The 14,573-nt window shown below is 44.7% G+C and overlaps 1 protein-coding gene across 1 annotated transcript in view; it reads right to left on the bottom strand.

The window, feature by feature from the left end:
• Positions 1-14,573, bottom strand: part of LOC140203616 (serine/threonine-protein phosphatase 2A 65 kDa regulatory subunit A beta isoform-like) — a 48,434-nt gene that overhangs the window by 8,643 nt on the left and 25,218 nt on the right. Inside the window, exons 7-12 of the mRNA XM_072269664.1 lie at positions 12,297-12,452; positions 8,762-8,876; positions 4,955-5,015; positions 4,843-4,865; positions 3,949-4,064; positions 2,487-2,547 (exon numbers count right to left, since the gene is read on the bottom strand). Of these exons, the coding sequence (XP_072125765.1) occupies positions 2,487-2,547; positions 3,949-4,064; positions 4,843-4,865; positions 4,955-5,015; positions 8,762-8,876; positions 12,297-12,452 (532 nt within the window). The remainder of the gene's footprint in view (positions 1-2,486; positions 2,548-3,948; positions 4,065-4,842; positions 4,866-4,954; positions 5,016-8,761; positions 8,877-12,296; positions 12,453-14,573) is intronic.

The raw sequence follows: 14,573 nt of genomic DNA, 5'->3' as shown, positions 1-14,573 counted from the left end.
CACAGTGGAGGAAATTATGCACTTGGAAAGTAGCATTTTAATATACTTATTTATCATTGATTTTTTATTGAGATACAGTGTGGAACAGGCCCTTCTTGCCCTGCGAGCCACCCCCCGATTATCCCTAGCCTAATTACAGGACAATTTACAATGTCCAGTTAACCTATCAACCAGTAGGTCTCTGGGAGGAAGTAGGAGCACCCAGACGAAACCCACGCGGTCACGCGGGGAACTTATAAACTTCTCACAGGTGGCAGTGGGAATCAAACCCAATTGCAAAGTGTTGCGCTAACCAGACGCCACTGTGTCGCCCCATTAGATACTTAAAAAATACTTCGAATAGGTTACCATTATTTATTACTAATTATTGTAATTGAATAATTAGTCATTGTTCAAGCCCTAACTGCAATATTCAGATTCCAGGGTAAAAGGGACCTACACTAAAAGGAAAACAGTCCAAATCAAATTTGTTGTTAATTTTATTGGCCTTTAATCAAAATGCACTTTACTTTAAAGAAAAATCAGCCCTGCCATTTTTGGGAAATTACTTGCACAGGGAAAAAATCCTCATCTGCCATTCATTTATAAAAATGATAAGGATGTGAATATCACTTGCAAACAGTTGCAAGTATAAACTACATCTTGACTGACAACAGTACAGAAGCTCAGCTTGAAAGCTCCCATTTAAATGGCTGAGAGATACTACGATGGGTGACACACAGAGTACACCTGAGTGGCCCAAGTCTTAGGAGAGGCTTCTGGCATCAATTAAATACCACAACTCGCTTACACCAAGAGAACGAAGAGAACTATCATTTACAAAACACACAGGACCTGAGTGATGTTGCCTTGAGCAAAGCCGGCTTGAGTACAGCATAGCCTCGACCGCCAGGCAAGAGGAAAACCAGGGAGGCACTGCAGATGGAACAGGCGGCTTCTGGAAACTTAGGCAGGATTAAGAACTTGTACACAGAGGGGGCAGAAAAAAAGGTGTGGATGAGCTGGCATGAGATCACGTTGGGAGATGCACAGCTGTATCTGTGACTTTCTGCCCATTCATTGGCCTGCTCTGTTGAGTGTCTCCAGAATTTTCAGTTACTATTTCAGATTTGCAGCTCCGCTGCTTTTGGAATAAGAGGCAAGGAACCGTAGTGGATCGTGTGTCTACCCCGGGTGCTCAGATTCCCCCCCCAACACCCCACAGAGTCTGGAGGCGTCCCGCTTAGTAGTCTCATTGGTCATTGTAAACTGTCCTGTGATGAGGCAAGGGTTAAATCAGCTGGTTGCTGGGCGGTGTGTCTCGTTGGGCCTGTTCCATGCTATTCTGGAATAATTAAACGTATCCGTCAAAGTCAAGTCTGTTTCTTGTTGCCATGTGTACAAGAGTACGACAAGATTGCTTGCAGCAGTAATAACTGGGGGGGAGGGGGGCGCCGGTGTTTGAACTATGATGGTATTGGACATTGGGCAGGAACCTGGGAGTACAAACTGGGATGAACGCACTCAGAAACACACAATTGAAATGTGGAAGTCGTTTTGGGCTTCACTTGGATGGAGCTCTGCAGAGTTTTGTCCCACTGAGACAGGGAAAGAACAGAAGGGTGAAGGAGCCATGCTTGACAAGAGATGCGCAACAGCTAGTCTAGAAGCATAGGATGCAAAGATCAGCCTGGGCTCCAGAAGGTTACAATGTGGCCAGGGAGGGAGTGAAGAATGGACTTCGGAGAACTAGGAGGGGCCACAAGAAGGACTTGGTGAGTTGGATTCAGGAAAACATACTTGAAAAACAGGAGGATGGCCAGAGTGAGAGTCTGGGCCGGCCAGAGCTAAAAGAGGCAAAATGTTTGGAGTGGAGGACTTTGGGGGAGATCCGCAATGAATACTTTTCTTTAGTAATCACCAGTGTGAGGGACCTTGATGCTTGCGAGGGCAGTGATATGCTACAACATGTTAACATTGAGAAAGAGGATGTTCTGGAATTTTGAAAAGCCCTAGGATAGATAAGTCCCCGGGTGCCAGATGTGATATACCCCAGGGTTACTACGGGAAGCAAGGGAAGAGATTGCTGCACCTTTAGTGACGATCTGGGCATCCTCACTGGCCAGTCCTCACCGGAGGAAGTACCAGATGATTGGAAGTTGGCAAATGTTATTTCCTTGTTCAGGAAAGAGAGTAGGGATGACCCTGGGAATTATGGACCAGTCAGTTTTACTTCACCGGTGGGCAAATTACAGGAGAAGATTCTTACAGACAGGATTTACAAGAAGCATAGTCTGGTTCGGGAGAGTCAGCATGGCTTTGTGAGGGGCATGTCGTGTCTTGAGCCTGACCCAATCCTTTGAGGATGTGACAAAGCACGATGAAGGATTTTTGGTTAGGCACCTGGTAGGGTCACTCAGCATCATGGAAGCACCAGGAAGATGACTTTGACAACTTTGAAGGACTTTCGTTCAACAGAAGTAATGATTCATCAAGGCTATACTCACCGTGATCCACCAGCCACGTCATGCACAAGGAGTTCAACTTCTCATCAAAAAACTCCACTCCCTAAACAGGTTTTGACAATAAAAAGAATGTTGATAAAATAACCCCTCGAATTTCTAGTAGAACATGCCAACTTGCCACATTTGCATTCTAGCCGTCTTCATCTTTCGCTCCTTACCAGTACAGTTTGCTAACTCCTTTGAGCCAATGGTGTGCCAAAGCTTCCAGATTTTCCATGAAGTATATTAAGCACTCTTCGAATGTTGTGGAAGCCCTGCCTTCCCTTACAAATCCATTTTGGTCAGGGTGGACCATTTTTGGCAACAGTGGCTCCAGCCTCCTAGCTAATACCTTACAGAGAATTTTGAGATCATTGTTCAGAAGTGAGATTGACCTATAAGATCCACAAAGGGATGGTGGTTTTCCAGGTTTTAACAGTAGCGTAATTGCTGCCATATTAAGAGAGGGGGCAAGGGATCCAGTGTCAAATAACTCCTGATACATATCAGGCAGAGGTGGTATTAGTTTAGTCTTAAAGATTTTATATATTTCAATCGGAATTTCCATTGGGCCCAGGAGTTTTCCCTCCCTTCATGTTAGTTATAGCTGCAGACAATTCGTTAGCCTCTGAGTTAAACTCCAGCGAGGTCAAGGACGTTTCATCCAGGGGCATAAATTCTAACAAGTCGAGAAATTCCTTTTGTATTTGTGGAGCTGAATCTGAATATTCTGAGCTGTACAGATTTTGGTAAAATCTCAAAAAGATATTGTTTATTTCCTCTGCGACAACCGTTGTCACCCCCTCATCTGATTGTATGGAGTTTATTGCCCTTTCTGTTTGGATCTGTTTGATGTGCAGGCCAAAGGCTCACTTATTATCATGTACAACTCTGAGATTTGTCTTCCCCAGATAGCCATGAAACAAAGAAAAAACATGAAAGTCATTGAATAGCATCCTGATCATCAGCCCCCCCCCCCCAAAACCACCCCTCCCTCCACACAGAAAATGGAACAGCAACAACCCCAGCCCACCCCCCGCACAAAAACCAACAGAACATTTTACCCCCAAACACCCTCCCCTCGCACAACAAAATGAAAAGAAACAGGCAATATAAAAACAGAATATAAAATCCCTAAGTCTGACAAAGTCCGCAGTCCTTAAACAGGGGTCTAAACCTGATGGTCTAAACCAGGGGCTTCCACCCCTGCTTGGTTAATGGTCAATTAAAAAAAAGGTTGGGAGCCCCAAGTCTAAATTAAGACTACCCATGTCAGTGGGCTACAAGTATAATTGCTACTATCGCACATTTGCTTCTGGTGCAAAAGGAAAGAAGATGTTCAAAGTTATTTCCGTCTTTAAACTAAAGTATCAATTTGATATAGGCAGTCATTTCCATTCTGCAAATCATCCATATGGAAGCATTGCTAATAGACTATAAAAACGTTTTAGAATAAACCACCCACCAGCAGCCCTGCAAGCAGAGGCATGTACTCGATTATCGCAAGGCGCACTCTCCATTTGGCATCTTCTGCTAATTCTACAATGGCTGGCAGGAGAGACTGTGATAACTGGTGAATTCCTGGAAAAGAAACACATAAAATGATTAAATGAAAACCTAGACAGATATCTCAGTCAACACGCACAAAATGCTGGAGGAACTCAGCAGCCCAGGCAGCACCTACAGAAGCGTCGACTGTACTGTTCCCCATAGAAGCTGCCTGGCCTGCTGAGTCCCTCCAGCATTTTGTGTGTCTTGTTCGGATTTCCAGCATCTGCAGATTTTCTCTTGTTTGTCATTAGATATCTCAGTCATGTTGCCATCCTGCTCCACGTTTTTATGATCCACCTGGTCAGTCACGGATCATTCTTAAATAATTTCTTTTACAGTTTGATATTCTAGTTTATATAAATCATGGAACAGAACCGGCCCTATAACCCACAATGTTATACTTAAATTCCTAATCAAGTGGGCAATCTAATCTACACGATGTCCATATTCTTCTGCTTTCCTCACATTCGTGTGCTTATCTAAACGTCATTAAAAGTCCCCGATATATCTGCCTCCACCATCACTCCAGGCAGCCAACACCATGTTAAAAAACCAGCAACACACACAAGATGCTGGAGGAACTCAGCAGGCCAGGCAGCACCTATGGAGAAAAGGACAGTCGACATTTCTGTCCAAAACCCTTCGGCAGAACTCAGCCCTTTGGGAGAGGGGGAGAGGGGGATGGGACGGGAGAGGGGGATGGGACGGGAGAGGGGGCAAGATGTGACTCATGCTTGGACACTGAGCTTTTCCAGTTACAAGCAGTTCACACTGATAAATGGTGCCTGAATCCTCGTTTCAGGCCCACCCAAAATACTGAGGGACTTTTTCCTGAAGTGAATGAGATGAGTTGCTACATTAATTTTAGATAGACTGTATAACTAGCCAAGAATTTGAGAAGGCATATTACCTTAACATACTGCAAGATGTGACTTATTGTGACAGTCTCCCTGCAATCTACTGGCAAGTTTTCACAGAAATCTGCAAGATAGAGTACTGCATGTTAAGAGAGTTATTCTCAAACAAAACAATGGCCCATGTATTCTGTGCCGATCCATTTAAATTGCCTACTCCCATCAACCTGCATCTGGACCATAGCCCTCAATACCACTACCATCTGCGTACCCATCCAAACTTCCCTTAAACGTTGAAATCGAGCTTGCACGCACCACTTGCGCTGGCAGCTCGTTCCACCCTCTCACCACAATGATAAATCAATAAAGTTTAACAGATTAAGCAATTGCTGAAAAGCATCTGCCTTAACATTTGTATCTTCTCAGAAGATAGTGGCAAGAGAAAACATACGTTCTGAAGCACAATTTAAGTCGCACAAGAAAAGCAAGGCCAGCACATACAGTGTAAACATCAAGAGTCAGACAGCACAGGTTCAATTCTGGCACATCTGTACGGTCTCCCTGTGACGGTATGGGTTTCCTTCGAGTGCACATTTCATAAGTTAACTGGTCATTAACTGGTAAATCGTCCCGTGATTAGGTCAGGATTGAATTGGGGGATAGCTGGGCAGTGTGGCTCAGTGTACCTATTCTGCACTGTAATCTTACTAAATAGATATTCAGAGGTATCAAATTGGCCCACTCCTCCTCTCTGGTGTCGGCCAAGTTGTTCTGGTGCAAATTAACTCAATGAGTTGGCATTAATGTACCAGCTACTGAAGATGACTGGCAAAGAACTTTGGCAGGCACATCACAATTCACTTGAAACATCTGATTTATGGAAACTGGGCAGGCCAAGACGACTAATGTTGCGATACTTATCCCGGCCAGCTCCCCTTTGCATGAAGACATAATCCATGACTAAACTACCACAATCTGAAAGGCTAAATATAACTCATGCATTCCTTTTCAAAACGCATGATTGGAGCCAGATTTTGTGGATGAAGTGGGTCCATCTGGGAAGCAAACTCACAATATTTCTACCTTTGTCTACTAGCTTGCTTACTTGAAAGTAGGGAATCCACATTACACTACCAAGGACGGTTCATGAAGCAATCCCTTTCGCATCTTCGTTTTACTTCAGAGGCTGTCCTCTCCAATCTGGTGACTCGATTTTGGGCTGATCGGGCACTTTGCTGTTTCCAAGTGCTTCATAAGCCCACGGTTGCCTCCACCTCTCGCCGATTAAAGCGCTGAAGAAGATTGAAATCAAGTCAGGCGCGCAGGGCCAGCGAGTATGCAGTGCCGTCTATCTGCCTCTCGCTGGCTGTGCTGGAGAAGGCGCCAGCTTGTGGCAGCCTCTCACTGGCTGTTCCCAAAGGAAGGGCCTCACGCTCAAGTGAATCTCCCTCTCTCCCCCGATGCTGTCGGCCGATGGTACCTGAGCATGCTTTAATCGAAGTAGATTTCGACTCATTCAGGTTTATGATGTGCTCTAGTTTCTAGTTCCAGTTTATCTCTCTATGTGATGATGTGCTTCTGCAGACACAATCGGTGGACAGTGGTGTGGCTGTGTGGCCCAACATCCACCCCAGTTTCTTTGATGAAAGATCCGATCAAGTGACACGTCACGAGAAAAGATGCAGCTTATTAGGCAGTCAATGATTCCTTAAGGTTGTCATGGCCAGGGGCAGTAATGGGGACAAGCACCCACCACAGACTAAATGCTCCTAATGGCATGCACCTCAAACAGCCTCTCACACCAAGTCCAGCTCCTGGCCTTTGCATGTGGCTTACTGACAGCAGAAGGCAGGTCACTGACACTTCAAAACTGGTCACTTCGGTCAGATGGGGCTCATGGTTAGCAGCTCATCTAGGAAAAGGAAGACTCTGATCTCAAACCTCCAATGCCTTGCGGCTATACCCACTCACAGGAGTAAACCCAGAGGGAAAAATCCAGAGCCGGATTCTCCGAGGCAGTCCTACGTTGAGTTCAACGCTGTCAACCCCTGCGACGCCACTGGTACCAAACTGTATCGGTCTCTGCCGATTCTTTGGATTCATCAGATGCGTGGAGAGGGGGAGCCTGCTACATGGGCAACAGCTTACTCTCCATATCATACTGCCCTGGCTTACGTATCACGTAGACAGCTGCACGTAACATCCATGGTGGACCCTGACCAACGGAGGGCCTCGGGTTAGGCAGTCAGTGGTACAAACGTAAAGAACACCACTCACTCTTTTTCACAATCTCACAACCTTTCAAGACTCTGCACAAGCAATGAAGTGCACTTTGTAAGGAGCAGCCACCATCGAAACATGAAGTCAAGTGGCACACAATTCCTTTCCATTTGCTGTCATCCAGTTCTGGGATCAGATCAGGATGCCAAAGGGGAGGCATGCTGGCATGCTGTTCTCACTTGGAGAAGTGTCACCTGGATATGTGGTACCACATTAAATAGAGTCATAGAAAAGCACAGCGCAGAAAAGGCCCTTTGGCCCCTCTCGTCCATTCTGAACAATTCAAACTGTCTACTCCCATCTGCCTGCACCAGGACCATAACATCCCCCCCGCCCCATATCTGTACTATCCATGTACCTATCCAAACTTCTCTTAAATATTGAAATCAAAACTGCATGGACCACTTGTGCTGGCAGCTCATTCCATTCTCATGACCCTCTGTGTGAAGAAGTTTCCCCTCATGTTCCCCTTAAATTTGTCACCTTTCACTCTTAACCCATGACCTCTGGTTGTAGTCCAACCCAACCACAGTGGAAAAAACCTGCTTGCATTTATCCCATCCATACCCCCCCATAATATTGTACCTCCATCAAATCTCTTCTCATCTTCTGCATTCTGAAGAATACAGTCCTAACCTATTCAATCTTTCCTTCTTAGTCAGGTCCTCCAGACCAGGCAACATCCTTATAAATTTTCTCTGCATTCTTTCAACCTTGTTTACATCTTTCACAGGAGTTCAAAGTTCAGGGGTGTCCAGGGAAGGGGTCGCACCTCTGGTGAAGGGGCTTGTCGTGTCCATTCCGGGGCAGCTCACTCACCTTTGCTCCCCACCGGACACTCATCTCTCCCCTGTGGCTGCAAGCAGCCATTTGCACGTGACAGCAGTCTCATACTCCGGTGAGATTGGGACAAGCCAGTCCTAGCACGCAAAGTCAGCCTCAGCGGACTGGGCGGGTGCGATCTACAGTAAAGCCCAATGGCCAGGAAGGTGGCTCTGCATCACTCCGTGGAGAACGAGGGGCATGAAAAGACACAGAAAACGTCCTGGTCATCCACTGCAAACAAGAAGACCCCAGTTTCTTCTGGCGCTTGTTCATACCACTGGACCCGGACTTCTGAGGCCAAGAGAGTGGAACTGCCACAGTGCAAAGGCTTTTCCATTTTAAAAACTCTCCCGCACAGGTTTCCTGTCATCGTCGGACAAAATGTGCAACCACCATGTGTACTATACACAACCTTGACATTTGTCTCCTTACAGGCAGCCACAAAGCAAAGGAACCCAACAGAACCCATTAAAAACAGAAAACCATCAATCACACAATGCGCAGGAAAAAAAGACAAATTGAGCAGACAAGAAACGGAAGCAAATAATGTTCAGGACTGCACTGCAAAATGCCAGGTTGTACAGCTGGATCAAAGGCTCATCTCCACTAGGAAACTTACAGGCACAGATTGCAGTGTCATTGCCCAGAACAAGAGTCTATTAATGAAGTAATTGATAGTTGTTTTTGCTGCCAGAAAGTTGTCACTGTGCTTCAGCAACAACATCTTAAACCGGATGGAAAAGACAAGAATGAGAGTTCCCAACCAACCTTTAACTTTGTTGGCCCCAGCTGCTCGCACTTCAGCCTCACAATCTTTCAACAGGTTTTGGAAAGCAGGAACCAGATCATTTTCCGCAATTTCAGGACCCACGGTTTTCTGAAGCTTTAAAGGCAAGAGAAACCAAATGAGTAACAAAGATAGAGCGGGTTTCAATAGCAGCAATCTGTGCATTAACACGTGAACAGAGGAATCACAAAGACAACACCATCTTTCTTTTCCACGCTCGTCTCGCTGCTGCCATCAGGTAGAAGGTGCAGGAGCCTCAGGACCCTCACCACCAGGTTCAAGAACAGTTACTACCCCTCAACCATCAGGTAGAAGGTACAGGAGCCTCAGGACCCACACCTCCAGGCTCGAGAACAGCTATTACCCCTCAACCATCAGGTAGAAGCTGCAGGAGCCTCAGGACCCACACCACCAGGTACAAGAACAGTTATTACCCCTCAACCATCAGGTAGAAGGTGCAGTAGCCTCAGGACTCTCACCACCAGGTACAAGAACAGTTATTACCCCTCAACCATCAGGTAGAAGGTGCAGGAGCCTTAGGACTCTCACAACCGGGTTCAAGAACAGTTACTACCCCTCAACCATCAGGTAGAAGGTAGAGAAGCTTCAGGACTCTCACCACCGGGTTCAAGTACAGTTATTAGCCCTCAACCATCAGGCCCTTGAACTACAGGGGATAAGTAGACTTAATCGATTGAGATGTTCCCACAAGCAATGATCTTACTTTAATTACTCTTTATCTTGTTATTTCATACTCTTGTTATTTATTGCTATTTATTTATATTTGCATTTGTACTTTATCTTTTATTGATCCTGTTTACAGTTACTATTCTATAGAAATTGCCGAGTCTGCCCACAGGAAAATGAATCTCAGGGTTGTATGTGGTGACATGTATGTACTCTGAAAATATGAACTTCAAAATTGAAAATCTGAACTGTACCTTAGCTACAGACTTCATTGCAAGATTAGTTTATATGTGATCTTGAGCATAGAAAGTGCATTTTGTGATGGTCTGTCATTAGCAATGATAGCAGAACTTTATAAATACAATAAACTCCGTACCGTTCTAATGCAATTGTTTTCCAATAATGGGTTGGTGCCAATTTCACAAGTGCTCTGGCAACCTTTATCTTGTTCTGGCATATTTCCCCTTCCTTTCCAGTCCTGCTGAAGGGTCTTGGCCCAAAACGTCGACTGTTTATTCACTTCCATAGCTGCAGCCTGACCTGCTGAGTTCCTCCAGCATTTTTGTGTGTGTTACCTTATATGGAGCTTATTTTTGAACACGGGTTAGTTATCGTATAAAGACAGACAATATAACGTCTTTGCCTGTTCCAAGGGTAATAATCCTAAGCTGACAAAATGGCTGTGTTTTCTGTGTGCTTTTGAACACTGGTCCATCTGTAATTTGCTTTAATTTTCGATCAGGTTTACCGTTTTGAATTATTCAATTTTATCATGGGTGGCGGAGTGGAAATACATCTTTACCAAGAGAGGTGTAAGGCGTTCCTTCCCTCCACTAGCCTGCAGGTCACCCTTGGGCAAGGTGTAGCACCTGCTTAGCCAACCCCACCCCCCCAATCAGGGTCACGTGAAGCCATGGGGTAAGAGGAAAGAAACCCAGAGAAATGTTGCCATTGTGTTCAGATGTTTATCAATGAGTGGATACCTCATGCTCTGGTAAAGAAATAAATGAGTGGGGAGAAAAAGGGAATGATTAGATAAATGGTGTCCATTTAGAAGCAGCAATCTTTAGTGTTACCCAGGTAAAACAGCTGTAATGATCTATCCTTGATAGTATATCCACAGATAAACCAGCTGCTTCAGTACAGATTTTACACTCATACAGAACAGAAAGATTTAATCTCAATGCTTTGGGGTGGGACCGGAATTTCCTGGCCTTAAGAGACAGAATTTTAAATTTTTAAAGAAAGGCAAAGTTGAGAAAATATTGTCGTTGATGGCTCTGAATCCGAAAGTATGGTACACAGACAACAACGTGAGCAATTGTAATCAGCTAATTTCTCAGGTCAAAAAAAACAACTAAATAATGTTATTTAATCATTAAATAATGCTTCTTAATTGTTAAATAATGTTAACCTGATCGTTAATGTTTGCAATTAACCTGTGTAGGCAATGTGCCTTTATTTTGAGGATTTGTATTACATTGTGGTGAGAAAAGCACGGAGATTTCAGTTGATCCGAGTGTTTTCCCAGGCTGGGAAAGTCTAAGACTAAAGGGCATAGATTTAATTGGAGACACAGAACGCAACAAGCTGTTCCGGCCCTTCAAACTGCACCGCCAGTAACCCACCAACTTGTGCAACAATCTACAATGACCCTTTAACATACTAACCGGAATGCTTTTGGACTGTGCGAGGAAACCGGAGCACCAGGAGGAAGCCTGAGGCAACAAGTTTTATACTGAGAACAAAGACCATCTGGTTCAAAAACTATAAACACACAGGAGATTCTGCAGATGCTGGAAACCCAGCACAAAATACTGGAGGAACTCAGCGGGCCAGGCAGCATCTATGGAAATGAAATAAACAGTCGATCTTTCGGGCCAAGACTGCTCTTCAGGGCTATAAATCTGCCGATGACAGAACTATTGTTGGCAGAATTTCAGATGGTGACAAGGAGCCGAAGAGGAGTGAGATAGATCAGCTGGTTGAGTGGTGTGGCAACAATCTGGCACTTTGTCAGTAAGACCAAGGAACTGATTGTGGACCAGAGGAAGGTGAAGTTGAATCACAACCTCCCTACCCCATACCCGGTCTGTGTGAAGTCAGCAGTGGGAAGGAACCAGCAAAGTCCAGTCCATCAAAGTTTTAATTTAATTAATTAATTCATGTACTACATCACAAAATTTACCACAATGACAGTAAAACCAAGGAACTGATTGTGGACGTCAGGAAGGGGAAGTCAAGGGAACACACGTCAGTCCTAATCAAGGGGACTGTGGAAAGGGTGAGTAATTTCAAGTTCCTGAGTGTCAAAGTCTCTGAGGATCGTCCTGGCTTTTCAACCTTTCGGCTCATTTTTAAACAGAACTGAAGTTCCCCTTAACTTCCTCCAGTCAAAAGTGAAAAATATCAGTGTCATCAACCTGTGCACGTGCTGAATCCCCAGATCCCTGGCACTATGCCAACAAGTTTGTTCTAAACCCCTGTCACAGGATTATCCTTCAGATACACTGAAAAAGATCTGAGCTCAATTCAGACCAACTTTGTTCTATTTCAGATCCATGTTTAAAAACAGGCTAATTAAATGAATCTGGAAAGAAACCTCAGCACCTTTTGGCATGTCAGTCAATTATATTAAAAATACACAGGTGCTTGATTTAATGATTTTTTAAAACTATATTAGAGGAACTAATCGTGTTTTCATGACTTTTGACAGAATCAGAAGGGATTCCAACTGGAACAGAAAACTTAAAGACTAGTTTTAAAACATAAATGCACCATACCATCATACCAAAGAAATGCACTTTGTGCTTTAGCAATAACACATACTTCAGAAAATTTGTCTGCCACCACATAGCGAACACGCCAGGATTTATCGTCCATTGCCTGCCGGAGGGTCAGCATCACCAACGCTTCCAGGTCTTCCTGGGGCAGCAGCTGGGCTATGCTCACACAAGCCTCAACTGCCAACAGCCTCACCGAATCCTGTGAAAAAGATGTTCAAACCGGGATTGAGCTGGTTCTTCATTAAAAAACAAAATTAATTTACTGAAGTTAACATTAGGAAGAACTAATCTCATCAAAAAAATCATAAAAATAAATACTGACAATATAACAATTGTTTCCCAGATGATATCCGTTCAGATCACCTAGAACGTAGCAACAGGTTTCATTACTTTGCAATGTGTGCTGGAATCTTCCCAGGATACAAGTACTGGAGTGTATCAACATGCAACCTTTGATGGAAGCATTCCTTGGATTAGTATATTAGCAAATGTCATGACAGAGCAAAATTTTATTGATGAATCAATTTTCTTTCTCCTGCTCTTGAAGCACCACTCTCTGCTCAGTGAATCTCCAAGCTAATCACCCAAGTGGTCACTTTTCACCGTAGGATACAGGAGCTGAATTAGGCCATTTGGCCCATCGAGTCTGCTCTGTCATTTCATCATGGTTGATCCATTTCACCTTCAGCCCAATCTCCTGCCTTCTCCCCATATCCCTTCATCGAAACATGGAAATCTACAGCACTTTACAGGCCATCCGGCCCCAAAGTTGTGCAGACCAAGTAACCTACTCAAGAAACTGCCTAGAATTTCCCTACCACATAGCCCTCTATTTTTCTAAGCTCCATGTACCTATCTAAGAGTCTCTTAAAAAACCCTACTGTATCCACCTCTACCACCTTTGTTGTCAGTGCATTCCACACACCCACCACTCTCTAGGTGAGAAACTTACCTCTGATGTCTCCCTTATACCTACTTTCAAGCACCTTAAAACTATGCCCCCTCATGTTAGCCATTTCAGCCCTGGGAAAAAGCCTCCGGCTATCCACACGATTAATACCTCTCATCATCTTATATGCTTCAACCAGGTCACTTCTCATGCCCTGACTAATCAAGAATCTATCAACCTCTCTGCCCTGAATATACCCAATGACTTTGCCTCTGTGACAATGAATTCCACAGATTCTCTGGATAAGGAAATCCTTCCTCATCTCCATTCTAATTGGATAAACCTCTGCTCTGAGATTGCTTCCTCTGGTCTTAGGCTGTCCCACCATAGAAAACATCCTCCCCATATCCACTCTAGAGGCCTTTTAGTATTTGACAGGTTGCAATGAGATCCCTCCCCCTCATTCTTCTGAATTCAAATGAGTACAGGCACAGAGCCATCGAACGCTCCTCGTACGACAAGCCTTTCAATCCTGGAATCAGTTTCGTGACCCTCCTTTGTACCCACTCCTGTCTTGGCACACCCTTTGTTAGATAAGGGGCCCAAAACTACCTTCAATATTCCAAGTGAAGCCTTATAAAATGTGAACATTACACCCTTGTTTTGATGCGCTAGCCATCATTGGTGGGGTCTGAACCTGAAGCAAGTGTGAACATCTCCTTGGCTACAGATGTGAAGGTTTATTTCCAGGAGTCACTGGACAGTAACCAGAAGAGAAGCTTACTCAACACCAAGGAGCACACGTCCAACCGTTAACCAGAAGCTAGGTGAGGGTCAAAGTGTCCATCCCAGCTCCCCTTCAGCGTACTATTTCTGTACGACTCTGGCTCCTTAGTACACGAGTATACTGCGGACTGCGTCAAGCCTTTTGCCCGGGATACTTTAGGTTGGAGGAATATGAAAGGACACACACTGATTAAACAGTTCGCTCTTCAGGCAAAAGCCTCAAGATAACCACCTTCTTGGAGGAGCATCTCCAGCTGGAGTACTGGAATGGTGTAATCATGTCGATAGATTGACAGGCACCGCTTCCATCTGCTGTGGACAAAGGAACTTTATAAAGCAGGGGCTCCCAACCTGGGGCCCCTCGGTTGATGGCAGGGGGTCGATGGCGTAAAAGAGGGTTGTGAACCCCGGTTACAAAGGTGAACAGATGGTGCAGACTACGACAACAGAAACTTTGCAAGCAGGAAGTGGCATTAACAAGGCGTAGCATATTGAGTACGTAGACATATTAACCAGACGCAACTCAGTTCTTTGCCACGGACACACCATCCGTACTAATCTTTCCCACTTCCAGCTCATCCATACAGTAAAATGCAAACGGTAATGTTGGGGGGGAGGTGTGAAATCATGCAATTGCTCCAGTGA

This window comes from Mobula birostris, chromosome 10, assembly GCF_030028105.1.
Source record: "Mobula birostris isolate sMobBir1 chromosome 10, sMobBir1.hap1, whole genome shotgun sequence".
In the NCBI taxonomy this organism is placed as follows: Eukaryota; Metazoa; Chordata; class Chondrichthyes; order Myliobatiformes; family Myliobatidae; genus Mobula; species Mobula birostris.
Note: the sequence above shows the minus strand (reverse complement) of the source record. Positions and strands in the feature narration are given on the sequence as shown.